General features: G+C 35.8%; 1 protein-coding gene across 8 annotated transcripts in view; it reads left to right on the top strand.

Annotated features, from left to right (window-relative positions):
- The window catches only part of Ralgapa1 (Ral GTPase activating protein catalytic alpha subunit 1), a 223,021-nt gene that overhangs the window by 28,484 nt on the left and 167,414 nt on the right, over positions 1–27,123 (top strand). For all 8 annotated transcript variants that reach the window (XM_031356026.1, XM_031356025.1, XM_031356021.1 and 5 more), the window contains exons 4-10: positions 1,239–1,296; positions 4,706–4,749; positions 5,817–5,994; positions 9,217–9,332; positions 14,032–14,170; positions 15,298–15,506; positions 20,456–20,694. In XM_031356026.1, the coding sequence (XP_031211886.1) occupies positions 1,239–1,296; positions 4,706–4,749; positions 5,817–5,994; positions 9,217–9,332; positions 14,032–14,170; positions 15,298–15,506; positions 20,456–20,694 (983 nt within the window). The remainder of the gene's footprint in view (positions 1–1,238; positions 1,297–4,705; positions 4,750–5,816; positions 5,995–9,216; positions 9,333–14,031; positions 14,171–15,297; positions 15,507–20,455; positions 20,695–27,123) is intronic.

Genomic DNA, 27,123 nt, shown 5'->3' with positions numbered 1-27,123 from the left:
AGAAATCTGCCTGCCTCTGCCTCCCAAGCACTGGGATTAAAGGCGAGCACCACCACCACCTGGCAATGTTGTGTCAGCTTTATGGAGTCAGTCATTTCACTACCTTTACATGGGTTTCAGAGATCCAATTCAGGTTTTTGCAGTGTCTTTCTTGATGAACCTTCTGTCTTTCCCTATACTTTATATTTTCTTTATTATTCTCTTTTATGGAATGGACTAAGAAAAGAATGTAAGTGCCTACTAGCCACTGGTCAGAATAAGGTGCAGGCATGGGAATAGCACATTGAAGTTATAGTCCTGGTTCATCCACTTGCTAAATTTCTACCCTAAGCACACCACTCAACCCATTTCTTTATTGGTCAAAAGAGATGTTTGGGTTGATTGCAAGGATGATGAGACACTGTTATATAAATTGTCTAGTTTGAGCTTATGAACATCCTTTAATGACGTGGCTAAATAATATTTATAATAGCAACAATAATAACATACACAATGTCATTCAGCAAATGGATAACGACTGAGTATATGTTAGTAGTAGTTTAGTTATTCTGGAATAATCTACATAATACATTAGAAAATGGATAAAAAGAAAATTTGAGGTATTATATATAGAAGGTGTTTTAGCTTACCTATGAAGCTTCTAAATTTATTTATTTTTTCCTTTGCTACCTATGTCCAACATGGCATCCAAGTACCTCTGGGCTCACATGATTAATTAATGCAACATGCCCTATCTTTTTATCCCCTTTCTCCTTTTCTCCTTCCTAGCCTTTCCTAATTCTCCCTTCTCTTTCCTCCTCTCCTTTTTCCTTTTCTTTTCCTCCTCTTCTTTTCCTCTTTCCCTTCTCATGTCACTTTGGTCTGTTCTGCCACCAAAAGGTCCCACTTACATTTAGGGCAGGCCTTCCAGCTTCAAGTCAGTCTCTCACAGGAGTGCCCAGATGCTCGTGTTGTAGATCTAGTCAAGTTGACAACCTAAGATTAGCCATCAAAAAGAGAATAGACTTACTTTTTATAATACTATTAAAGATAAATTTCATTAATTTTCTCTTCCAAAATTTCTTTAGTATTGGTTATTACTTTTTCAGTGGGAAAGTTTAAATATTTTACTAGTTTGTATTTGATGTACTTTAACATAAGAGGCTCTTAATTTGCCCTCTAATTAATTTCATATTTCATAATATATTAGGTCATTATTTGATTTTTTAACTCTTTACTTTGTTTATGTTGATGTTTAGAAAATTTTACAACTTCTTCCAGAAAGAATTCATCAGCGATGGCAATTCCATAGTATTGGTAAGTGATATATATATATATATATATATATATATATATATATATTAATTATACATCTGAAGTAAAATTTTCAATGGCTTAGCAGTTATTTTTAATGAGTTCATAGTTTATTTTACTGAAAATGGAGATTCTAAGAAGCTAGGGAGATGGCTCAGTAGGTGAAGTGTTTGCTTTGACTCAGCATCCTGAGTACTGATCCCTAGCACCAGGAACAAGTCAAGGGGCCATGTTCAGACCAGTAACCCCAGTACAATGGGGGAGTGGGGGTCACTGGAGACAGACACTGGAGTTACTGACCAATTAGTCTAGCAAACCCACAATTCCAGGCTCAATAAGAGACTCTGTCTCAAAAAATAAGGTGGAAAGCACCAATATTAACCTTTGGCTTCCACTTTTCACACATATATGGATGTATAAATGATTTTTATATAACATATAACAACATACTATATTCAAAAGACAAGCTTTTAAAGGTGGCCAAATATTTTAATAAACATAACATAAGAGAAGATATTAATTGCTAATGAGCACATAATAAAGTGCTCAAAAGAATTATGAACTCTTACTTGAACTTCGTGATCATGAAAATGGTCTTGAAGATTGTCTTTGTAAAACTTTTTGAGACATAGGAACTTAAAAGATATGTTATATTTCTTGAGGATATAGCCTTTAATCCCCAGAAGACCTGTATATTACCTAGTTGTCATGATTAATAGTATTTCCAAATTATTTATAGCATATGAAAATTCATAAATGGTGGTATTTCTCTGTCAGTTGGATAATGCCTACTACTTCTTGGCTTTTATGAATTGTTAATGAAGGAAAAGGTCACTGTGGTTGATGTAAAAAATAACTTCATTGAGATATAATTTGCATAGATAAAATTATTTTTTGAAGTAAAATTCAATGTATTTTAGAAAAAGTCTTCATAGTCCAGTTTTACGATACTTCTATCCTCCTTACATAGTATGTGAAACCATGTGTTGTTGTAATGACAGCCTTGACTTTGTTGTAAATTTCATGCCAGCCTGGCTAAAAATCCAAAATTGAAAAAAAAAGAAGGAAAGAAAGAAAGAAAGGAAGAAAGAAAGAAAGAAAGAGAGAAAGGAAGGAAGGAAGAGAGAAAGAAAGAGAGGACAGATAGACAGGCAGACCACAAGTTCTTGAAAGAAGTATTTGGCTTAAGTTTATAATACCAAAGTCAAGGATTTATTTATATAAGAAAGTACACATAAAAATAAATTTTAAATGAATTTGTTTTATGAGAATTTCTTTGTGAATTTCAAAATATTGAAATTTATATACACACATGCACACAAATACACATGTATAGACATATGCCACCGCATGCTTTTGCTGTTTTAAGATAGGCTTATAAAGTAGCCTGCTGTTTTACCTGCTGTATAGCTGAGACTAGCCTTGAACTTTTATTTATTTATTTATTTATTTATTTATTTATTTATTATATGTAGCTGTCTTCAGACACTACAGAAGTGGGTGCCAGATCTCATTACGGATGGTTGTGAGCCACCATGTGGTTGCTGGGATTTGAACTTAGGACCTTCAGAAGAACAATCAGTGCTCTTAACCACTGAGTCATTTCTCCAGCCCGGCCTTGAACTTCTAATTTTCTGATCTCTACTTACCCAGTGTTGGGATTAAAGACATGAACTATCACACCTGGTCTAAAATTTAAGACATTTGTTGTTCATGAGACAATACTCCTCCCCCAACAAAAACATAACTTATCTGTTTATAACAAGTGGTTTAAAGAGCTGACAAAGAATTAGCAGGTAATATATAAAGATTTTTTTTTCTTTTTCTTTATTCTTCTCTCATACAGTACATCCTGACCACAGCCTCTCTTCACTTCCCTTGTTCCAGCCCTGCCTCTCTTCTGTCCCAGAGCCACTGCTCCTCCATTTTCCTTCAGAAAAGAGCAGGCCTCTCAGTGATGCCAACCAAATACAGCATAGCAAGACTAGGCATAAACCTTCGTAAAGAACTTTTAATTTTGAAAGCAAAATAAAAACTTGAGTGCTGGAGAGATGGCTTAGTGGTTTGAGAGTATCTGCTGCTTCTGTAGAGACTTGAGTTCAATTCCTAGCACTCAGAATAAACAGCTCACGGCAGTAGCTCACAGAGTTCTTTTGGAGACCCCAACTCTAAGGAATCTGATGTCTTCTGACTGCTAACAGCACTTGCACACATGGCCTTCCCTCATACAAACACATGCATGCAAATAAAAATAATACAGATCTCTAAATTTAAAAAGACTAGCCACTTGAAAATTATAAAAGAACACAAAAGCAGTTAAGTAAAATTTGAATAGGCAAACAAAAAAAATATTGATTGTCACTAGAAATCATCAAATGGAAACATTAAGACTTAACACTAATCAGATTATCAAGTTTTAGAGTTTGTCATTGTATCCTGCTGCATCACATACCAGAGCACGGTTGCATTGCTTGGTATTGTTAGTTATTATGATTTTAAATTTTATTAATATCTGATAAAGCTAAAGTGAGTAATTTCATTGTAATTATATATCCTAAGAAATGTCATATGTGTAATAGGCAGTCATGAATAATAATATTTATATACTATTCTTGACGGTGACAGAAATTTGGAAATAAGCCAAAAGAAGGTACATTTAGGTATATTCATAAAGTAGTTAAAAATGAATTATCTAGAGCTACTTAGACCAGTGTAGATAAATTTAAAATGCTAATATTAGATATGAAAAGCTACAACTTATAAATGAGTTCCTGTGAATGATGCCATTTATGTAAGGTTTTAAGCAATTGATTCTAAATAATTTATGGATTTATAAGTAAGCAGTAATATGAAAATGGGTTTATAAGTGATAATTCCAATATATATATAATGTTTTCCTCTTGAGAAGAAAGGAAGAAAATTATTTAAGCCTCGACGTGCCATTATATGGTAAAACAATAGGATTAAGTCATAGCAAATATAATGTGTTTAGATGTGTTCAACAGTGAATGATGCGCCTCTGGATGTTGTGATGAAAATAATTATTAGGAAATATTGGACTTAATAAATGTTCTTTTGGTTGATTCAAATATTTTACAATAGTCTGCGTATTTCTGGTAAGATATTTTATTTAATTTTCGATGTAAATAACAGAAGTAATAGATTGTTGTATTAAACACAATTTTAGGACCAAGTTTTATCAGTAAAGTTAATAATATCTAACTGTTGAAAGGTGACTTTTTTATATGTCCCTCTGACCTCAGTTTTGATCAAAGGGTTATCAAGGTCACCAAGAACAATTTAGAGATTGCCAAGGACTTGTGCAAAAGTGTTTTCAAGTCTGACCGAGAACTCTGACATTTATACACAGATAAGAAGATGGGGATATTGAAAATCATGTTTGTCTTTTCAGGGTTGATTTTAAAGAAACTACTGCACACAGGAAACTCCTTAAAGGTATATAATTATATTTCTTTTCTGTGACTTAAAAGCAAACTGAGTATAGGGGTGGGGTGGTCCAGAATGCTCACTAAATATGTTCAGGGCTGTGGATTCAGCCCCCCAGACTGCATGAGTTGGTGATGATGCACATTTGATTCCCAGCACTGAGGAGATGGAAGCAGGAGGATCATCTTCAAGGTCATCTTCAACTGCATAGTTGAAGCCAGCCTAGTCATCCCTGAAACCCTGTCTCAAAACAAATCAACAAACAAAAGCAACAAAGCGTACATACCTACCACTTACACTTCTCTCACCTTGATTTTTTTCCTTAAGTTTGTTGAATTAATTGTCTTCAATTCATTTGAGAAAAGTTACTGAGAAGAAGTTAGTGCTTGTCAGTGAACTTTCTCTTTTCTATTCTCTTTCTGGGAGAGCATTCATTCATTGGTTCATGTGTTTTTTGCTTTTCTTATATGGGGATTGTTTTAGGTCATTGGACACAGTAGTTGGGCCAGAGTTCCTTCCAGACTTGTAGCTAGGACACAAAGAATGAAGTAAGTGAGATAATTTCAGAGAGCTTTTAAGTAATTTTTTCAATAGTTGTTTAAATAAATTCACTTTTATAATTTGAATAACTCCAGAACTTTTAAGAGACAAGCAGTTGTTCAGCAGCATCTCTGTAATGTTCCTGCTTATTAAACCCACTTCAGGCAGGAACTGTCACTGTCCTGTCACTTCTCTCTCTGGTTTAGATTAGTGGGGATGGGTCTAGGAAAGCAGAGGGAGAAGAAATTGCTTTTGAGTTTTTTCAAATAGAAATTATTATTTGAAGTAGTTTATTCTTAGGATTTCATTAGGCATGGCTGGGTTTACTCCCCAGTGCTGGGGATTAACCTCAGGCCTTGCATTTGCTGCCACTGAGCCATAGCCTTATAAGTTTATTCTTATAAATTATGAACAAAATAATGGGAGTTGTATAGATGCTCTGGGTATATCTGTCTTCACTCTCCATCTTGTATTTCTTTTTCTTCTACAAATATCATTCTGTCCATGAAGAAATACTGCATTTTATTTTATTTTAGATCAGACGGGAAGGTGTTCGTCTCTTCTTGTTATGGTTGCAAGCTCTTCAGGATAACTGTAGCAAAGAACAGCTCTGGATGTTTTCATGCTTGATTCCTGGATTTTCAGCACCACAATCCGAATATGGACCTCGAACTTTAGATAATCTTATTAATCCTCCACTCAACCTTCAAGAAAGTAAGATTGATGAGATGTTGTGTATCAGTATGTTTGTTTTCTATAGTTTCTTTTAAAAAATATGTTTGTATATATATATATACACACACACTTTGTGTATACACAAACATGTTTGTAGTATATGCATGTGTGTCCAGGTGTGCTTGCCCACGCTTACCATATGGAGGCCAGACATTGATATCAGGGTATCTTCCTCGGTTGTTTTTCCATATTACTGTTATTTTTTGAGGTAGAGTCTCTTAAGTTCACTGTTCTAACTGCACTAAATAGCAAGCAATGCCTGCCCCCACCCCACCAAAATCTGCTTGTTATTGTAACCTCATAGCACTGGGGTTACAGGCATTCAGGGCCATACCCATATTTTTTATATGGGTGCTGATGATTGGTCTCAGGTTTTTGTATTTGTTTAGTAGGCACTTAACCTACTCTCTGCAGCCTTCTGTGAATTTCGTTTGTTTGCTTGCTTGTTTTTAATGTCAGCTCTTTATATAGTTATTCCATGATTCTGAGGCAGTGTTTATAAAGGTAGGTTGTATTACTTTGGCTTGGTGAGGCCAACAGATTAAGATAACTGTTGGAAATGGCACTTTGCTACTTACACTCCAAGAGGAAGCATACCCCATGCTACAGGCCTATGCAGACAATGTGTGTGTCTCGCTGTCCTTGTGTTAGTGATCAGGGTTAGTCAGAGGACAGAGGGAAGGGAAGTGTGTGAGATATTGTAAGCAGGATCCTTTATTGTGGTTTCATGGGAAGGAAGTGGCAACTCAGAGCAAGTAAAAATCAGCTAGTGTAATTCATTTGACAACGGTACAGAAAGATTATCCCTACTTGTCTAGTCTTTGAACTTGAAGTGGTCAGGACAGGAAAATAGGAGCCTTGAATCTGAGTGTAAAAGGACTCCCTGGGGGGTGGACTCTAGATGGAGTGGTTTGTGTATGAGCATCATTATTAGCAGGTTAGTCAACTATTACTCTAAGAATTGGCCAACCCTGGTAAGGACATTCTCTGGCTAGCCAAGTCCCAATGTCAGAGCATCTAAAACATATTAAGAGTGCTATAGACCACTTCACATCAGGTTTGGTTTTGTTTTTTTCACTTTTGTGAGTTTTGTTTTGTTTTGTTTTATTGACACAGTGTCTCATATATCTCAGGTTGGCCTTAAATTTATTATTGTGTAGTGAAGGATGACCTTGAACACGAGATCCTCTTGCTGGGAGTTATTGGACACTACTCCTGGTTTTAATTTATCTTTAATTTCTATTTCATTTTATGCTTGAATTAGTTTAAATGTACACAGAAGTAGAAATGTTTTTCTTTGTGCAGTAAGTAATGATATAAAATGAATATAAAATTTTATACATCTAAAATTGTATTTTCATTTTAAATTTAATTTGTAATTTTAGAAATGTTATTTAACTTTTTTTAAACTAGTGAATCTTTGTGCTTTTTAGCCCTCAGATTTTCTAAGGTTAGTTTTCTTTGCTTTTTAATTTTTTCCTTGTATTATTCTGTTTAAATAACAAAGTGATTTTTCTTTTGGTTAAATATATTCTTCTTTTACTAGTAAGCATTTGTAATCTATAGTGCTGTATTAGTTGACTAGGGCTTCTGTAACAAAATACCACAGACTTAAGTGGCTCCATGGCAGAAGTGTATTTCTTACAGTGCACAGTGTATACTTCAGAGTGCATAATCAGATGCTGTCAGGTCCAGTTTCTGAGAAGCCTTTTCTCAGCTTGCAGACAGCACTTTCTCATTGTGTGCTCACATGATTTTTTTCCTTTGTACACTTGTATGCTTGTGCACACAGGCCTTCTGATGTTTCTTCTCTATTTATATACAGCTCCGTACACTTAGGGCTGAACCCTAATAACATTGTAACCTCACATGCTCTCTGTTTAGATGCAGTTGCATTGAGGATTTATGGTCCAGCATATGAATTTTAAGAGTCCATATTTAGTCCATAACCTGTACTCTAGTGGCTGTTTCATCTTATTGTGATACATATTTCTAGAAATTACAGATTTTTGTAGCAAAGCAAACTATACTTCCAGCATAAAACATTAAAATACAAAATAAGCTCTCATAAAATCTTTAAGTATGCCAGTTTAAGCACTCATGTCTGCTATTTACATGTTACCTGGAGGAGTTACTAGTGTTTTATGAACGCATTTTCTTTTGGATCCCTGACACCCTGTTTTTGTAGGTTCCCTTTTGTCTCATTTTTAGAATTAGCTTTCTTTTTTGCTTAGTTTCAAATGCCTTTTGACCAACTCTTGCATTCTCTTTCTGAGAACAAAATTTAAACTTTCCTTTAAATATTTTTATGTGTATATTTGTGTGCCTACTTGTCTGTCTGTATACAACATGCATGCATATTTTCACAAAGGCCAGAAAAAGGTTTCAGATTTCCTGGAATTGGAGTATCCAGTAGTTTATGAGTCACATGGTGTGGGTACAGGGAACTGAACCTGGGACAGACCAGAGCAGTACACATCCTTAAGTGCTTAGCCCTCTCTTCAGCCCCAAGAATAGAAGTTTTGCTATTTACTTTATAGGATATAGAAAATACAAACTTATCTATGATACTCTATAGTTACTAAAAAGTCTTTGGGTCTTAAATGGGAGTTTATAGCTTTGCAAAATAAAGCACTGGCATTACTCTGTAAGGATGGGATGCAAATGATAAAGGTTGGCTTTTGTATACTAAGTTTGTAAAGTGGGTGTTAGAAATAACATACTAAATATTATTTTAGAATTGAAAAATACCCTTGTTATGGGCTTACTTATTTGAGCAGTATAACCAGTGAATTAATAGCTGAAAAGTAAAAAACATTTCTCAGGTACAGTCAGAATGCTAATTTGATGATAAGCACCTTGCACTATGCACTAATGTTTCTCATCTTATTTCGGCCTCTTGTCATTTGGCACTCTCAATGTGAATCACTCTAGTGAGGCCCATGCACCCTCAGCCACTTACTGCATACCTATTCATGCCTCTTCCATTTCCTCTTAATCAGAGATTCGCAAAACAGCCAGTTTTCAAGTTTATGATAATTATGGACTGTCAGGATGATCTCAGATTTATTTTAACATGTAATTTTTAGAAACATTTAAAAGTAGTTTTTACTGCATATCTGTTTTGCTAAATTTTATTTAGTCATATTTTGTATAATAGAATTTGCCTTTTGATTATACAATTCTCTTGTCTTTGGCTAGCTCAAGTAACTATAGAGGAAGTCACCCCTCTTGTTCCCCCGCAGTCAGGAGATAAAGGACAAGAAGACCTCACAAGCTATTTTCTTGAAGCACTTTTAAAATACATAGTAATTCAGGTATGTTACCATCTTCCCACTGCATGGACACCTGGCTTTTTCTCTAAGCTCATTGTGTGCGTGCCTAGAACCTTCTGCTGCCTGTTCTTTTTTCTTCTTATGAAAAGATACTTTCCATTGCCACCCTGTTTGGGTAATTTTTCTGTCTCTTACCATTACTTTGTTATAGTAGATATTTGCTTATTTTCTAGAAGACCAACAAATTTTTCTCTTGAAAATATGTTACTAGTATTTTGTTAAAATCACTAGAAGATTATGAAGCTCTCAGAGAACTTGTGTTTGTTACCTTTCTGTTGCTATGATAAAACATCATGACCAAGGCAACTTAAAAAAGAATTTATTGAGGTGGGGAAGCAGGAAGTCAAGGGTTCACATAATTTACCTTGAACATGAAGCAGAGAGAAGGAATGGGAAGTGACATAAGTCTTTAGATTCTCAATGTCTGTCTCCAGTGACACTCTTCTTCCAACAAGGCCACACCTAAACCTCCCCAAACACCACCTGCAAGTAGGGACTACATGTCAAGTACATAAGCCTAATGGGGTCATTCTCATAAACTGCCATAGAGCTGAACTGGAACTTGCTCTGTAGCTCTGGCTGACCTGGCACTCATAGAGATCTGCTTGCCTCTGCCTCCTGAGTGCTGGGATTACAATTGTGTGCCACCGCCCTGTTGTGAAGTAGACTCTTGATATATATATAACCTTATATGAGCCAGTTGGACTTATTTTCTAATCCTTTTATTATAACCAGCAGCTCTGGTACTTAGTGAAATGTGAATAGCTCTTTGATTTAGATCATTCTCTCAAGATGTACCAGGAGGGTGACTGACAGGATAGGAATTAGGAAAAGTAACTTACAGGTAAACAGTTAAATAATAAGGTAAGCTGTTCATTTCGAGATGTGAAATATGGGTGCTTTGGTTTATGAAAATACCTTTTTACATACTTAGTGCTATTTATAGTTATTCCAAATATAAAAGTTCTTTTATGCTGGGCAGTGGTGATGCATGCCTTTAATCCCAGCACTTGGGAGGCAGAGGTAGGTGAATTTCTGAGTTTGAGGCCAGCCTGGTCTACAGAGTGAGTTCCAGGATAGCCAGGGCTACACAGAGAAACCCTGTCTTGAAAAGCCAAAAAAAGAAAAAAAAAAAGTTCTTTTACCTGAGAAACAAACACTACCCTATTAATGTGGATCCTGAGCCAGATTAGCAGTATTTAAAATAATGATTCTACTTTTGACTAGTAGTTCACCCTTTGGCAAACTATCTAACCATTCTCCGTTTAGTTTACTTCATTTATAAAATACTGTGTATTCCACTTGCACCTTAAAGACGGGAAAGTGCTAAGAGTGCTAAGGCACAGCACACAGTAATGTTAGGTAATGGGCATTGTTACTGCTGTCATTATTTTGCTTTTCAAAAATTTATGCTTCATATACATTTTAAAAACTCTCAAAGGTTAATTGAAGTGTAATTGTTTATACAATTAATTTTGACATTAGGTTTTATCATTTCCTGGTCTTTCTTTTTGTCCATTCTTTCTCACTATCCCTCCCTCCCTTTTGTAGCCTTGTGCTAGCTTAGAAATATGTTTATAGCCCAGCCCGGGCTGGCATCAAATCATAATCCTCCAAAGTCTGCCTCTGAAATGCTGAGATTGCAGGTTAGTCACCTTTTAGTACCCAGTCACAATTTATTGACTCGTTATGTGACACCATAATTCAGCCTTTTAATTTTTTTAATTGTTGATCTCTTTATAATACATTCTTTGCAACCCCTCCCAAGCAACTATTAATGTGGTTTTCATCATATTTCTTATACATTGAGTCATATATATTCATTTTTATTCTGGCATCTTTCTTAGTATGATTATTTTGGGAATCATCCATACTCCTGTATGGATCAATAGTTTGCTTTAATTTTTTTAGAAATGTATTCTTTGAAATTTTTCATGTATGCATATGTTGTATTTTTATCATTACTACCTCCTTCCAGCTCTCCTCAGAACACCCTTTCTGTCTCCATTCTGATTTTTCTTCTCCTCCTGTTTCTTCCTCCTCCTCATCCCCCTGAATCCAGTTACGTGTTGAGCAAGCATGCATGCATATGGGGCCCTCTGCTGGGGCAACTTACTAGATGCCACATTCCCAGCGAAAAGTGACTAAACTTTACTCAGCAGCTACCAACTGTCCATACATAGCTCATTTGCCAGGACTGGTCCTTGATAGCCTGTCTCCCATCCATCCTGAACTTTGGACTGGCTTGATCTTGTGTAGGCAGCCACAGCTACTGTAAGTTGATTTGTGCAGCAACCCATGTAATGTCCTGAAAACAGCATTTCACACCTTTCCTTCCCCATCCCTTGACTTTTGCACTCCTTCCATTCCCTCTCCTGTGGTGCTCTGCAAACCTTGGATGGGGATAGACTTTGACCATCTCTGGCTAAGCACTCACAGTCACTTATTACCACCGTGCTGACGAGTTTCTGTACTAACCACGACTAACTGCAAGAAAAAGCTTTTCCAATGATGATTGAGAGTGAATTTTTTATCTTTATGCTCTGATTAAGGTGATGTCTGCCAGGCCTTTTCAATGTGGCAATAATATTTTTCTTTTTATAATCAATAAATATTTGGGGAAAATGCATTGTGTAATCTCCTCTTCAAAATTTTACTCAAATATTTTAGTATTTTGAAGATTTCTTTCTGAATTTTTACTATAATATTGCCAGCCAATAATTGTTGACAGATAGCTTTATTGAGCTGTTATGTACATGCAGTCTGGCTGTCATATAGAATATAGCTTAGTAGATGTTTTTAAGGACTGTGCTGCTGTTGGTACAGATAATTTTTGAAATAGTTTAGTTTCCCCTCATAGGAAATCTAAGTCTCATTAAGAATCTTTTTACTCCAGAGTCACTCCATCTGCTACCCTGGGGAAACACTAATCTATATATGCTAAACTGAACATTTCAAATAAATAAAGTCATTTAGCGAAGTCAAAATAAACTTATACAGTGTATTCTTTTTTGATTGGCTTCTTTTACTTAGCACATGTTTTAAAAATGTATTCATGTTGTATAGTCAGTTCTTTCTTTTTATTAACTATGTCAACTTAGTTAATAAAATTAATTGTATGCCAAGTGTCTATTCCTTTATTAGTGGGATATTTGAATTTTTCCTCTTTTTATCTAGCATTAAAAAATAATCCTATTGTGGCAACGTAGGCCTGGGATTATCCACAAACATTTACACCCCTTCCTATTTATTTATTCATATACTTACTTATCTCAGCATAGGTTGTGGGATTCTTGTGACTTCAAGATTATTTATATGCATTTTGAGTTGTCTCTAATAAAATTCTTTTTAAAATTTATTACATTTCTTTCATTTAATTGGAGAAGGGGCAAGTTATGTCTGGTACAAATATGGAAGTCAGAGAACAGCTGTGTGGTTGATTCTTTCCACCATGTGGAGGATTGACAGGGTTGATGGAAAGTACTTTTACCCACTGAGCCATCTTGCTGTTCCTCAATATTATTCTTTGGTTGTTGTTGGATTTTTTTTTTTAAAGTTTGTTTTGAGTCAGGGTCTTTCTATCTAGTCCTGGCATTCTTGGAACTCATATGTAGACCTGGCTGTTCTCAAACTCTCAGTGTTCCACCTACTTTTGCCTGAGTGCTGGGATTAAAAGTGTACACCACTACAGTCTTCTTCAATGTAATTCTTAGGGTTGCCGTTTCATCTTGTACTTTCTTTGACCCTCTCTGGAGAATTGTGTTTAGAATCCAATATCTAGGCACTTGGGATGCTTATTACTATCAGTACTGAGTGTTGCTATTCCTGGATCCTCAGAATAACTAAAACTGAAGAATAAATATGTATACACACATCTGTTTCCCTTGCTCCATTCTTTTCTTTGTGACAAACCTGTCTCACATTCTCAATCTGTTATTTATTTAGTCTTCTTGAAAGTGATCATATTTACCCAAATCACCACCCCCATGTTCTGTAGACATTCTCCTTGACTGGGTTCTAATAACTCACCTTGGGCCTTTGCAAATCTCTTTCTTAGGCATTGTTCTCATTTTGCTGGAATTCCACAATAGAGTCGTAGTAGTATTCTGTGTCTTCCTGTTCCTTTACTGCACACTTCATGAACATTCTCTGTACACATCTCAAGCTCAAAGTTTGTACTGTTCTACTATCTTTAACGTATACCCTGCTTCCTGTTCTTAGACTTTAGTATCTGTACTTGTCTACTTACCACTGTGAATACATACACACTCCTGGCCACATAGACCTATGATTTTGACCACAATTATTCAAGTAGGGTTAGGAAAGAAAATTATTATATTTGTCATTAATACAGCCAAATGAATCATTTTCATAATTTTGTAATTTAGTGTAATATTTTAAAAAATATATGTAATATGTTTGTATATTAAATCAATTTTAAAGAATGGACTATATAATCAAAGTACATTATATGGGTATGTATAAAAATGTGAAGTAAAATCTATTTGTATGTTATATATGTTAATAAAAATAAAGAATGGAACTTTTGCTGTTTATCATATTCTTCATAGTCTAAAAGTTCAGTATATTATAACTTTTATAAACTTGTTTATAGAAGCTAAACTGTATTTAAGAGATTCTGTTTTCCTGGGATGATTGTAATAATACTGCTTATTTTTAGGTAAAAAGTTTAGAATGGAAGAACAAAGAAAACCAAGAAAGGGGATTTTCATTTTTGTTTTCACATTTTAAGAAGTTTTACTTGCCTTATATTTTCCCAAACATCTGCAAGGAGAATAGTTTGTATCATCCTGTACTTGGTAGGTATAATTTCGAAATTTACAATTTACACTTAAGAGTAAAATGTCTCTGGCATTCGTTACTTACAGAACACTAACCACATCTACTATTTGTATTGATGCTATACCCAGATTTATAACAAAAGTGCATTTATAGTAATAAATTTTCACTGAGAATGGAAAGGTTTCACTAAAAAGTTGTTCTTTGGATCTCATCCAATAGCTAATAGTAGTTAACCTTGAATTCTATGAAACATTCTTGAATGTTTGTATGATAGTTAGAGTGTGTGTATGTTCATTTTTTTTTTTTTTAATTTTGAGGTAGAGAGTTGATAAGTCATCTAGGTTGGCCTGGATCTTGATACATAGCCCAACTGGTCTCAAACGTGTGATTTTTCTGTCTCAGCCTCATAAGTGCTGGGGTTACAGGTATACACCACCATGCCTGACCTTCAACTATATATTACGAGTTTTCACCCCTATGATTTTTCAAGGGTTCAGCTAACTGTTAAATTGTATAGTTAAATTGTTTTATCTTTTTGTCATTTCTTGTCCGATTTTTAGTGTCTTTTCAAAATGACCTTAACATTAGAACCTTTTGCACAAATCTGATTTAGAGGCAGACCTAGGTCTTATACAAAAGAAAGAGATAAGTCTATATGTAGAAACTATATTTTGAAGAAAGGTGTTCCTCATAGAACATCTTTAGGCAACTAGCAGGCTTGGGTATTGCCATCATGGCCATCTCATTGAATGTTTTTGTTTGCTTGTTTGTTTCTGTTTTTGCTTTTGTTTCAAAACATGGTTTCTCTGAATAGCCCTGGCTGTCCTGGAACTCATTCTGTGGACCAGGCTGGCCTTGAACTCAGAGATCCTCCTGCCTCTGCCTCCCGAATGCTAGATTGATTGAATTTTGGAAAATACATGTTTTGTTTTTGTTTTGTTTTGTTTTGTTTTATATTAGCCTAATATATGGTTCTTCTAAGTTCTTAGGTAGCATCTATCATTATAGAATTATTTATTTATTTTTATTAACACTTCTGAAAACAGTGTGGTGTCACAATATCTTCTGAAGACTTTTAAGATGTAGGCTTAGCTAGGAATAATTGTGTTTCTCATTTTATGTCTTGTTTTCCATTTTTATATAGATATCCCACAGATCAGACCAAAGCCTCATTATGTGATGATAAAGAAGGATGCTGAAACCAATGAAACAATATATTGTACAAAAGAGCCTTTCATCCAGGCTCGGGTTATTGTCATTCGATGGCTGGTTTCTTTCTGGCTGGAGCCAAAACCACATTCAGGACCTAATATTCCTGGGATGGAAGGTGAAGTCTTGCCAAAGAATATTCAGGTAATGTATAAATGAAGCAATGTTAAGTGGCTTCCTGAGTTTATCTGCCTTAGGTATACTGCATATTTAGAATGGATGCTAGTGATGGTTTATTTGAATGAATCTATCTCAAAACTCAAACTTTAACTGTTATGGTAGAAGTAGTATGTATTTTCTCAATAGAAAATAACATCTGTATAATAACACTTTTTAAAAAAAAAAAAAGCTTGAGAGGTGCAGAAGGTGATTTCAGCCATATATTAGTCTCAGGTTCCGGTTTTTCTCAGTATTAATGGAGTAATAGTCTCATTTACTCACAGAGAATACATTGGAGATTACTGAAGCTGCAGACAGTATGCACCTTTGTATGTGTTTTCCCTTATTTAGTGAATGATAACTTTTAGTGTAACTCTGGTTCTCCTGCTTGCATGACAGTCAGTTCATTTCCCTACTGCCTTATCCTCTGACCTCATCCTTTTTAGTTCCTAAACATTCACAGAATATAAATGTGAAGTCTGGCCCAAATCCCTCCAATTATCAATAGATACTGAGTCTAAAAATAAAATAGGATGTTATATAGCTATAAAGTGGAGAAACAGTATTTTCAATTATATATTTGTTTGTTTTATATTGAACAGTTTATCTTATCTTCATACTTTTTTTCCAGTTCTCTTTTCCCATAATATTGTGTTTTCCCTGTGTGTGTGTGTGTGTGTGTGTGTGTGTGTGTCTGTGTGTGTAGATATTTTACTGAGTGATGCCATTTATCTGAGTTGACACATACTTAAAATATCAAATCTTTCTTTTCTATGAATTTAAAATACTTTTTTATTGAAGGATAATATATTTTGATTTTTTCCCCCAGATCCTTCCCACCTCTCTACCCATCCAACTTTATGTCCTTTTCCTGTCTCTTTAAAACAAGCCAAATCCAAGAAACATACACACTTACACAAAGGAAAATAAAAAACATACAGAAGACCAGTAAGGAAAAAATAATAATAAAAATAAAATGTCCAGACAAAGCAGAATGTAACAAAGAGTCTACAAAAGCTCCATTGAGTTGGTCTCGTATTGGCCGTCTAGTCCTTGCTGTGGAGCCTTCCCCGAGGTGTGGTTAATATAGCCAGTGAGGTTCCATTAGAGAAAAATGACTTTTTTCCCTTTGCCAGTGGGTATCAATTGCTGATAGCATCTTGGTTACAGGTGGGATCCCATATCCACATCGCAGTGCTGGGATCCTGTCTGTCTTGAATCTGTCTCAAGTATCAATAGTGCATGCTTTCACAGTAGCTGAGTTCATATGTGCACCTGTTATGTATTGAAGATATGGTTTCTTTGGTGTCATCTGTTCTCTCTGGCTCTTACAATTTTTCTGCCTCCTCTTCTAGATAGATCCCTGAGCCTTGAGAGGAAAGATTTTTATGAAGAAATCCTATTTAGATGGAGTACTCCCAAAGTCTCTCATTCTCTGTGCGTTGTTCAGTTGTCGGTCATGTTAGGTCCCATCTACTGAAAGAGGAAGTACCTCTGATGAGGGCTGAGTGAGGGACTGACATGTAGGTAGAGTATATGTCACTGTCATTAGAATCCATCGTATTGCTATGCTCCTTTAGCAGAATCATAATACCAGGTTTTCCCCTAGAAGCATGAACTCTGTAGTCTCAAGTTCTTGAGCATTGCCAGATTTGGGTACCATCTCATGAAATGGGCCTTAAATCCAGTCAGAAAATGGTTGCTCCCATGACATTTGCAGGCTGTTGTAGGTAACAGGAATTGTAGTTGAGTGATTCTGATGACTATAGTAGGGTTGAAGCTTCTAATTAGGGACCAGTTTGATTTCCTTATGTATCTTTGATGACATAAGTGTCTTCAGCAGTAGGGTCTTATCATCATGTGGAGAGGGAGAGTGACTATAGCCTAGCCAGGAGTCTGTGATGTTTGGGTATTTCCATTGGGTCCCTTTGGCCAACAACTAAACAAGATCCAATCATTTCTGGCACTGGAGGTTTTACTTAATGGCATAAGATGTTTAGTTGGGGCTTTGTCTCTTATTGTTTGGTGACTTCATTCAGATTCCATCACATATGTATAGATTGTGGAAAGCTTCTGCAGTGGTAGAGTTCCATATGGTTTTTCAAATGGCCTTTAGTGTTAGTTGTACCTCTCCTTTATCCTCTTTTATCCCTCTCCCCATATAATCTTCCTATTCTAGTTTTTCCTTATTGCTCCATAATCTTATCCCACAGTATTAAGTACTTAACCGCTGTGGGGATTGTAGCACAGACGTCAAAGGTTTGAAAACTGGCAACCACATATAAGAGAAGACATGCAGTATTTTTCTTTTTTGGTCTGAGTTACCTCAGTCAGGATTTTTTTTTTTTTTTTTTACTTCGATCAATTCACCTGTGACTATTTTCTTTCTTTACTTTTTTCTTCCTTCCTTTCTTTCTCTCTTCCTCCCTTTCTTCCTTCCTTCCTCCCTCCCTCCCTTCCTTCCTTCCTCCCTTTCTTTCTTTCTTTCTTTTTTCTTTCTTTCTTAATAACAGCTGAATTCCACTGTGTAAAATGTACCATGTTTTCATTTTTCATTCATGTACCTTTAGGCTGCTTCTAATTTCTGACTACTAGCATAAAGCAGCAATAGGCATGGATGAGCAAGTATCTCTATAGTAGGGTATAGAGCCCTTTGTACCCAAAACACTTATGCCCAAGACTGGTGTAGCTGGATCTTGATATAGATAGATTTCTAGCTTTCTGAAGACTGCCACACTGATTTCAATAGTGCCTGTACCAGTTTGCACTCCAGGAACAATGAATAAGTGCCCCCCCAACCCCATCTGCACCAGCGTGTGATTTGATTTGTTTTATTTATCCTGTCCATTCTTACTGATGTAAGGTAAAATCTTAAAGCAGTTCTGATTTGCATTTCTCTGATGGTTAAGGGTATTGATAATTTCTTTAAGTGTTTCTCAGCCATTTGTGTTTCATCTTTTAAGAACTCTCCTCAGTTCCATAGCTCATTTTAAATTGTTATTTGTTTTTATGTTTAGTTTTTCAAGTTCTTTATGTATATTTAGATACTAATCCTCAGATGTTTCCCCATTCTCTAGGCTGCCATTTTGCTGAAATGATGGTGTGTTTTGCCATACATGAGTTTTTCAGCTTCCTTGAGGTCCTGTTGTTTACTTGTAGATCTTAATGCTATCAGTGTCTTGTTGAGAAAGTCTTTTCTTGTGCCAATGAGCTTTGTCTCTGTCAGATTCGGACAGGGTGTCTTGTCTTATGTTGATATCCTTGATCCATCTGGAGTTGAGTTTTGTGCAGGTTGATAAATAGGGATCTATTTGAATTCAGTTTGGCATTTAGCCATCCAGTGTGTATTTTTGGCTTTGTCAAAATCATTGGTTCATAGGTGTGTTGGTTTGTCTGGGCCTTCAGTTCAATTTCATTGATTAATGTGTATGTTTTTATGCCAGTACCTTGCTGATTCTATTACTATAGCTCTGCAGTACAACTTGAAATTTGGGGTAGTGGTACTTCTACCAGTTCTTTTGTTTGCATGATTGTTTTAGCTATCCTGGATTTGTGTGTGTGTGTATGTGTATTTCTATGTGCAGTTTTAATTTCTGTGAAGAAATGTGTTGAATCTTGATGAAGATTCCATTGCATCTATAAATTGCTTTTGGTAGGATGGCCATTTTCACAATATCAATCCCATGGCTCCATGAACATGGGATACCTTTCCATATTCTGGTATCTTCAGTTTCTTCATTCTCTTAACAGTTTTAATATAGAAGTCTTTCACTTGCTTGGTTAGAGTTATTCCAATGTATATTTTTGAGACTGCTGTAAAGATACTATTTCCCTTATTTCTTGTTCAGTGTATTTCAGTTTATGTATGGAAAGACTAATTTTGTGTGTGTGTGTGTATTAATTTTGTATCCTGCTACTTTGCTGAAAGTGTTTAGCAGCTGTAGAAGTTTTTTGGGTCTTTTATGCATAAAAGTTCTATCATCTGCAAATAAAGACAGTTGGTCTTTTCCCTTTTCTATTATTATTCCCTTGGTCTCCTTCAGTTGTTTAATTGTTCTAGCTATTGAATAGGCATGGAGAGGTTAAACATCCTTGTCTTGTTCCTGATTTTAGTGGAAATGCTTTTGGTTTCTCTCACCTAGGCTGATGTTAGCTGTGAGCTTGCTGTGAATTGCCTTTATTATGTTGAGGTATGTCCCTTGTATCCCCTAGCCTCTCCAAGACTTTAATTATGAAGTAACATTGGATTTTGTAACAGGCCTTTTTTGATAGGACAATCATATGGTTTTGTTTTTTAGTCTATTTTTGTATTGAATTATGCTTGTTTATTTGCGTATACAGAACTGTTTTTGTGTCCCTGGGGAGAGGCCAATTTGATCACATTTAGGCTTGGTCTTCAGTCTTGACAAATATTCTGTTATTACAGTGTATAGCATTTCCTCAAAAACATCCTAAGATTTTTCCTCTTAGTTTTATCTTTGTTTGCTGTCTTGAATTTTGCTTCCTTCTCCTCCTCCTTTCTCTGTGTTCCTCTTGTTCGGCTTCTTTTTCAGAAAGTTTTAAATTTTTAGCATTGTGAAGTAAATAGCTGCTGCTGTTTCCTTGTGTTACTACTCATTCTTGAAGACCTGAGCTACCTCTGTGCTTATGTGTTGGAGGTTTTTCATATAGGCTTAATTGGTAGATAGCTATTGAATTGCGTCAGTTTAATTACAGGTGAATAGATGGCTTGTTACTACACATTTGAGTTTTTCTGTATCACTTAGATGTTATTTGCATTCTACTTAATTATTCAGAATGGCTTCTAAATATAATTGGTTATCTGGCTTTTAAGCAGTGTTGGATGTGGCCTTGGGGTCTGCTAATATTCATCAAAAACCAAAACATTAAATTGAGTGATAAATTATATTCTTTGACTTTTGTTTTCATTTTAGAGAGCAGCTGCTAGTTTGGTATCCAGAGAAGAAAGCAAAAATGACACTGTTGCTAAAGCAGACAAAGCTGCAGAGCCCGAGCAGTCTCATTCCAACACAAGCACTCTCACAGAGCGGGAGCCCAGCTCTTCCAGCCTCTGTAGCATCGACGAAGAACACCTCACAGACATTGAAATTGTTCGCAGAGTGTTTTCATCTAAGAGAAGCAATGTAAACTTTGTCACAGAGATATTTCGTCAGGTAAAATACTGTCAACATTTTTGGATTGTAATGAAATTATTGCATATATTGATTTTTAGCCATTTAACATATATTCCTTTTTTATTTATTTATTTATTTATTTATTGGTTTTTTGAGACAGGGTTTCTCTGTGTAGCCCTGGCTGTCCTGGAACTCACTCTGTAGACCAGGCTGGCCTCGAACTCAGAAATCCACCTGCCTCTGCCTCCCAAGTGCTGGGATTAAAGGCATGCGCCACCACCGCCCGGCTTTAACATAGATTCTTTATGAAGATTTTTAAAGTTAATTTTAAGTTTTGTAAACTTATATAAAAAACCTGTAACATTTTCCATGCATCCTCCTGTTTCCTGTTTGCTGTTTTCCTCTCCAAATGAAGCACAGAGCCTTGTGCTAAACAAATGCATGCTCTACTAGACGTATACCCTCTTTCTCTTTCCTCCCTTCATAGTCCTTATGTTATCAAAACACTCTATACTTGTTCACTGTGTTTCTTAGTTAGGGCTTCTGTTGCTTTTATGAAACACAGGGACACCAAAGTTAACCTGGGAAGGAAAGGGTTTGTTTACAGCTTGTTGGACTCATTATCCAGATAAGTCAGGGCTGAAGCTCAAAGCAAGACTCTAAATGCAGAGGCTCTGGAGGGGTGCTGCTTACTGGCTTTCTCCTCCTCGCTTGGGCTTAACATGCTTGCTTATAGCACCCAGGGGTGGCACTGCCCACTTGAGCTCTGCCCTCCCACATCACAGTCTTTATTTACAAGCTGGTTTTGTACAGATATTTTCTCAATTGAGATTCCTTCTTCCCAAATGACTTTGGTGTGTGTCAGCACAAAACTGGTCAGCACACTGTGATAGTTAGTTTAAGTGTCAATATGACACAACCTGGACTTATCTGGAAGAGAATCTGAGAAACTGTCTAGATCAAGCTGGCTTGTGGGCATGGGGAATTGTTTAGATTATAATTAAATAATATGGGAACAACCAGCCCAATGTGACAACATGATTCTTTGGACTTGGTATACTGAACCATATACGAGTGCAGAAAGTGAACTAAGTACTAGAGGGTGCATGCTTTCTGTTCTCTCTGCCCTGACTGTGGATGTGATGTGAGTAACTACTCTTGTGACTTCCTTAACAATAATGGATTATAACCTGGAGTGGTAAGCTAAAATAAAAGCTATGACATTTTCATACATGTACATAGACATTTCAGTCATAATCACTTCTGCTAACCCGTTTCCCAGCTAGCTCTCCTCCTCCCCATGTCTGAATGAGTTTCATTAGGGTTATTGCGTAAAGGAGTGTGGGCACCTTACCAGTGGCTAGACCACTGAGGAAAATGTCTCTTCCTCCCCCATTAATCCTTTAGTATGCATAAATCTTCAGAGTGTGGTTGGGGCCCATGTACCTTTCCCTGTTCCATGTCAGGATTTTGATCAGGCCAATCTTGTTTTGATCTTGAACAGGTAATCAGAGCTGTTGAGAGTTCAGGAGTCTGATAGTCATGGCAAATTAGTGTTCCACAGCTCTCTGCCTCCTGCTTCTCCTCTTACATTTCTGCCCTCTTCCTGTGTTTTTGGAAGGGGTATTATGGATTCCCATTGAACCCTGTCAATCAGTTTATTCTCTGTATTAGTTATGAATCTTTGCTGTCATTGCTGACCTCTGCACAAAGAAGTGTTTCTAACCCTTACAATACCATTAATCTATGGGTATAAACATACTTATTTAAAGAATAATTTGAGGACCAGGTGTGGTGGTTTATGCCTTAATCACAGAACTTAAAAGTGAGAGACTGGCTAGAAACCTAGCAGCAGGTAGATCACTCTGAGTTTGACACCAGCCTAGTCTAGTGAGACCCTGTCTTAAAACCAGGAGTCAGGGGGGGTGAAGAAACAAAAGATAGTTTGATAGACACACCTCCTTAGCAAAATGACATCCGTAGCTTCCCCACTGGTGTCTGTGATTTTCCTAACTTAGGCATTTGAATGGGTTACAATGCCAGGTGTAAATTTTCTCTTGTGGAGCGACCATCAGCTTCAGTTAGAAAGCAGTGTTTACCCACAGCAGACTCCACTACTGCATCAGTGGGTTTATCTTGCATGTCTGGGTGGTTTTTGTTTTTTGTTTTTTTGTTTTGTCCTTTTAGTTTTTTTGAGACAAGTTCTCACTTTTGTTCCTGGCTGGCTTTTAGTTAGCCTATTAAGTATCAGATTTTCTCATGTCTTTTCTATACATTATTAGTATACACCTCCTTCTTGGCCCCATCTCCTTACCCAATTCTCAGTATTCTTCCATTCATTTTGACATCACAAGCGTTCTACTAACCCAGGTCCCCTCACCACCCCCTTTAACATTCTTTTATTCATCTCATGAGCTCCTTTCTACTTTCTGAGGCCGTGCACTTGCCTACATAAACACCCACATATGAAAGTGCAAGCTAGCACTGTGAGAGAGAACACACAGATTTTTTGCCTTAGCCTGAGTTATTCTACTTAGTTTTCGTTTTTCTTTATGGCCAAATAAAATCCATTGTGTATATGCCACGTTTGTATTTCTTCATGTGATGGACATGTAGGCTGATTTCACTTCCTTGCTCTTGTGATTAGAGCGGCCATGACCATGGATGTGCAGTTTCTGTTGTATATATAGAGTTCTCTGGGAAAATGCCTAGATGTGGTATAGCTGTGTCATTTTTGAGAACCTTTACTGATTTCCATAGTAGCTGGCCAGTTTACATGCCCACTACAATGAATGAAGCATTCCTTCTCCTTCACATCCTTACTAGTACTGTTGTTTTTGTTATTTTCTTTGTTTTTTTAAAAAAGATTTATTTTCTTTTATGTATATGAGGCACCTTTTTGCATGTATTTCTGTGTGCCATATGCATGCCAGGTGTCCACAGAGGTCAGAAGAGGGATGTCAGATCCCCTGGAACTGGAGTTATGGACAGTTTGAGCCATCATATGGGTACTGAGAATTGAGCCCAAGAACAAGTGTTCTTAACTGCTGAGCCATCTCTAGCGCCTCTTATGTTTTCTTGACAATAGCCATTCTAACTGGGATGAGATGTAACCTCAAAGTACTTTTAATTTGTGTTTCCTTGGTGACCAAGATGTTGAGCACAATTAAAAGTATTTATTGGACATTTTTGGTTGGCTTGTTCCTTATAGTTTAGGTTTTCATTTAGTTTAGTTCACTAAAGCACTTTCTATATTTAGGATATTAATAATTTTCTTTCATACTGTAAGCTGTCTCTTCACTCAATATTTTCATATTTCCTTTGCAATACAGTTGTGCTTTTTTTTTTTTTTTTTTTTTTTTTTTTTTTTTTTTTTTTTTTTAACTTTCATGAGGATCCCTGGAGTTGATTTTTGTGCAGGATGACATATAATGTTTTACTTTCATTCAGATGTGGACATCCTAACACCACTTGTAGAAGGAAGATGTCTTCAGTGTCAGTTTTTGACATCTTCCTCAAAAGCAGCATGGCAGCCGCTGTGAGAGCTAATTCCCTAGTCCGCTGTTTCCTCCCGCTCTAGCTGCTTGTTTGTTTCCCACCAGTTCCAAGCTGTTTTTATGACTTAGTATATGCTAGTAATTACTCATAATGATACCTTTAGCATTATTCTTTAGCTCAGGATTGCTTTAGCTATCTGGGCTCTTTTGTGCTTCTATATGAATTTCAAAGTTTTCTATTTCTGTAAAGGATGATTATAGAATTTTGATAGGGAATACATGAATCTATAGATTGCTTTTGGTAAGATGATCATTTTCACAATTTAATTCTTTTAATCTGTGAACATGGAAGGTCTTTCCATCTTAATGCCTTCCTCAGATTCCTTCTTCAGTATTTTAAATTTTCATTGAAAAGATACCATGGTCTGGCAACATCTGGCAAGATGGCTCAGTGGATGAAGGCTCTTGTTACCAAGCCTAATGACTTGCGTTTGATTCCTGGGATCCCACATGGTAGAAAGAGAGAACTGACTCCCAGAATTTAGCTTCTGAACTTTACATATACACGTGGTACACATATACTAAACATGTAATAAAAATCAATTATAAAAGACCTATCCTTTTCTTGCTTAATATGTATCTGTCTGTGTGTGTGCCTGTCTGTGTATATGTGTGTGTCTGTCTGTGTTTTGAGGCTATTGTGAATGGGGTTGTTTTTCTGATTCATTATCAGTGTGTTTATCATTGGTATATAGGAAAGCTACTGATTTTTTTGTGTGTTAAGTTTGAGTCTTTGCATGTTATTGAAAATGTTCATTAACTCTTAAGAGTTTTATGGTGGAGTCTTTCAAGTCTTATGTGTAGTGAGGTGTCCACCAGAGAAGATTGCTTGCAGATGGTTTAAGTCAATAGAAAGTCTTTATTAGCTGGTCAGCAACTACATTGAGTGTTCAAGATCCCAGTGTATCACTGAGCCTTTCTCACGGTCAGCTTTTCAGCACAAAAAGCATGTTTTGGATTGACATACTTCGGTTAATAAGAACAGTTAGCCAGAAGAGGAACCACAGAAGCCAAAAAGTAAGATTAGTGTATTTAGAGACTTTCCCAGAACTATAAATTTTGATGGATCAGTCTGTGTTTTCATTTTGGTTGGAAGTGCTGTGCCGAGTTTCATATCCTGAATTATATCTCCATCATGGAGTCAGTTGTGCTAAAGTCTAGGGGCCTACTAAGGTCTGGGGCCCTGTTACATACAGAATCATGTCAAATACAAATAAGGATACATTGACTTCACTTCATCCTTTTCTATTTGTGTGCCTTTTATTTTCTTTTGTCTTAATAATCTAACTAATCTTCAAATACTATATTGAATAGGAATAGCTAGAAAGCATCAGACATTCTTATTTTTTGTCTTAGAAATGTATCTAAGCTTTCCACAATTTAGCATTTTGTTGACTATAGGTTTGTAATATATAGCCTTTATTATGTTGAGATATATTCCTTCCACTCCTAGTTTCTTCTGCACTTTTATCATGAGTGGATATTAAATTTTGTCAAAAGTATACCTATCAAGAGGATTATGTGATTTCTACCCATTTTTGAAATTTATAGCATTTATTGTCTTAGATATATAGCATATCTAAGAATAAAGCCAACTTGATCATGACTGATGATCTTTCTGATGTGATTTTAAATTTGTTTTTTAAAGCATTTTCTTGAGAATTTCTGCATATATATTTATTAGGGTGATTAGTGTGTAATTTTATTTTTTTATGTCTTTCTAGTTTTAATCTAACTTATAGATCTTTTAATTGTTTAATCACATCATGGTTTAATTTTGGTAAATTATAAGCACTTAGAAATTCATCCATTTCTTTTAGCTTTTCCAACTAAGTAGAATATGATTGTAAGGTAAAACCAAATTATTTTTTGAATCTCAGTGATACTTGTTGTTATGACTCCCTTTTCATCTCAAATTTTAATTGTGGCTAAAGTTTTGCCAATTTTGTTTATCTTTTCAAAGAAACAACTCCTTGTTTCATTGTTATTACTGTTCTCATTGCATTAATTTCTGTGGTGCCCTTAGTGAGTTCTATCCTCTTGTAGCTTGAGAGTTGGCTTATTGCTTACTCAGAACCCTAAGTTATTTACTTAGATCTCTCGGATTTTTCAATGTAGGAAGTTAGAGCTCTAAACTTTCCTTTAGGACAGCTTTTATTGTTTCTCAATATGTCTGTATGTGTTTTTGTTTTCATTCAACTCTGGAAATTTCTTAATTTCTTCAAGGTCCCATTCATCATCTCATAGTGTTGTTTAGTCTCCATGAGTGTATGTTTTGGGGTTGTTTTTAATTGTTGATTATAGTTTTACTCCATTGTGATCAGATAGTATCCAAGAAAATAGGCCAGTTTTCCTGTGTTTGTTGAAACTTGCTTTGTGTGCTGATGTATGACTTCTTTAGAACATTCCAGGGGCTTCTGAGAACAATTTATATTTTTCAGTGTTTGGAGGGAAGTCTGTAGCTGTCTGTTAAATTAATTTGATATATGTTATTATTTGATGGAGATTAAATTAATAACTCAATAATTAATTCTGATTGTTTTTATCTAGATGATTTGTCAGTAGGTAAGAATAGGGTATTGAAGTCACCCATTGTTGTGGTTCCGGGGTTACTTTGTGGCTTTTTAGTATTTGTTTTATGAAATGGGTGTGCCTGTGCTTGGTATATATGTTAAAATTTACACTAGTCTCCTGATAGTTTGTTTCCTCAGTTCCTGTTATCCTAAGGTAGTGTCTGTTTTCTTGTGGTAAAGTATGTTCCTTAGAAGAAATAGGTGATTCCTACTTTTGTTCCAGTCTACTTATCTATATCTTTGTTTGGGAAATTAAATCCATTACTATTCAGAGCATTTATTGAATGCTATGTACTGGTTTCTGCCATTTTGATTTCTGATTCTTGTAGGCTTTTTT

Source organism: Mastomys coucha, unplaced genomic scaffold (assembly GCF_008632895.1).
Source record: "Mastomys coucha isolate ucsf_1 unplaced genomic scaffold, UCSF_Mcou_1 pScaffold6, whole genome shotgun sequence".
Taxonomy (NCBI): Eukaryota; Metazoa; Chordata; class Mammalia; order Rodentia; family Muridae; genus Mastomys; species Mastomys coucha.
This window is presented reverse-complemented; position numbering and strand designations above follow the sequence as displayed.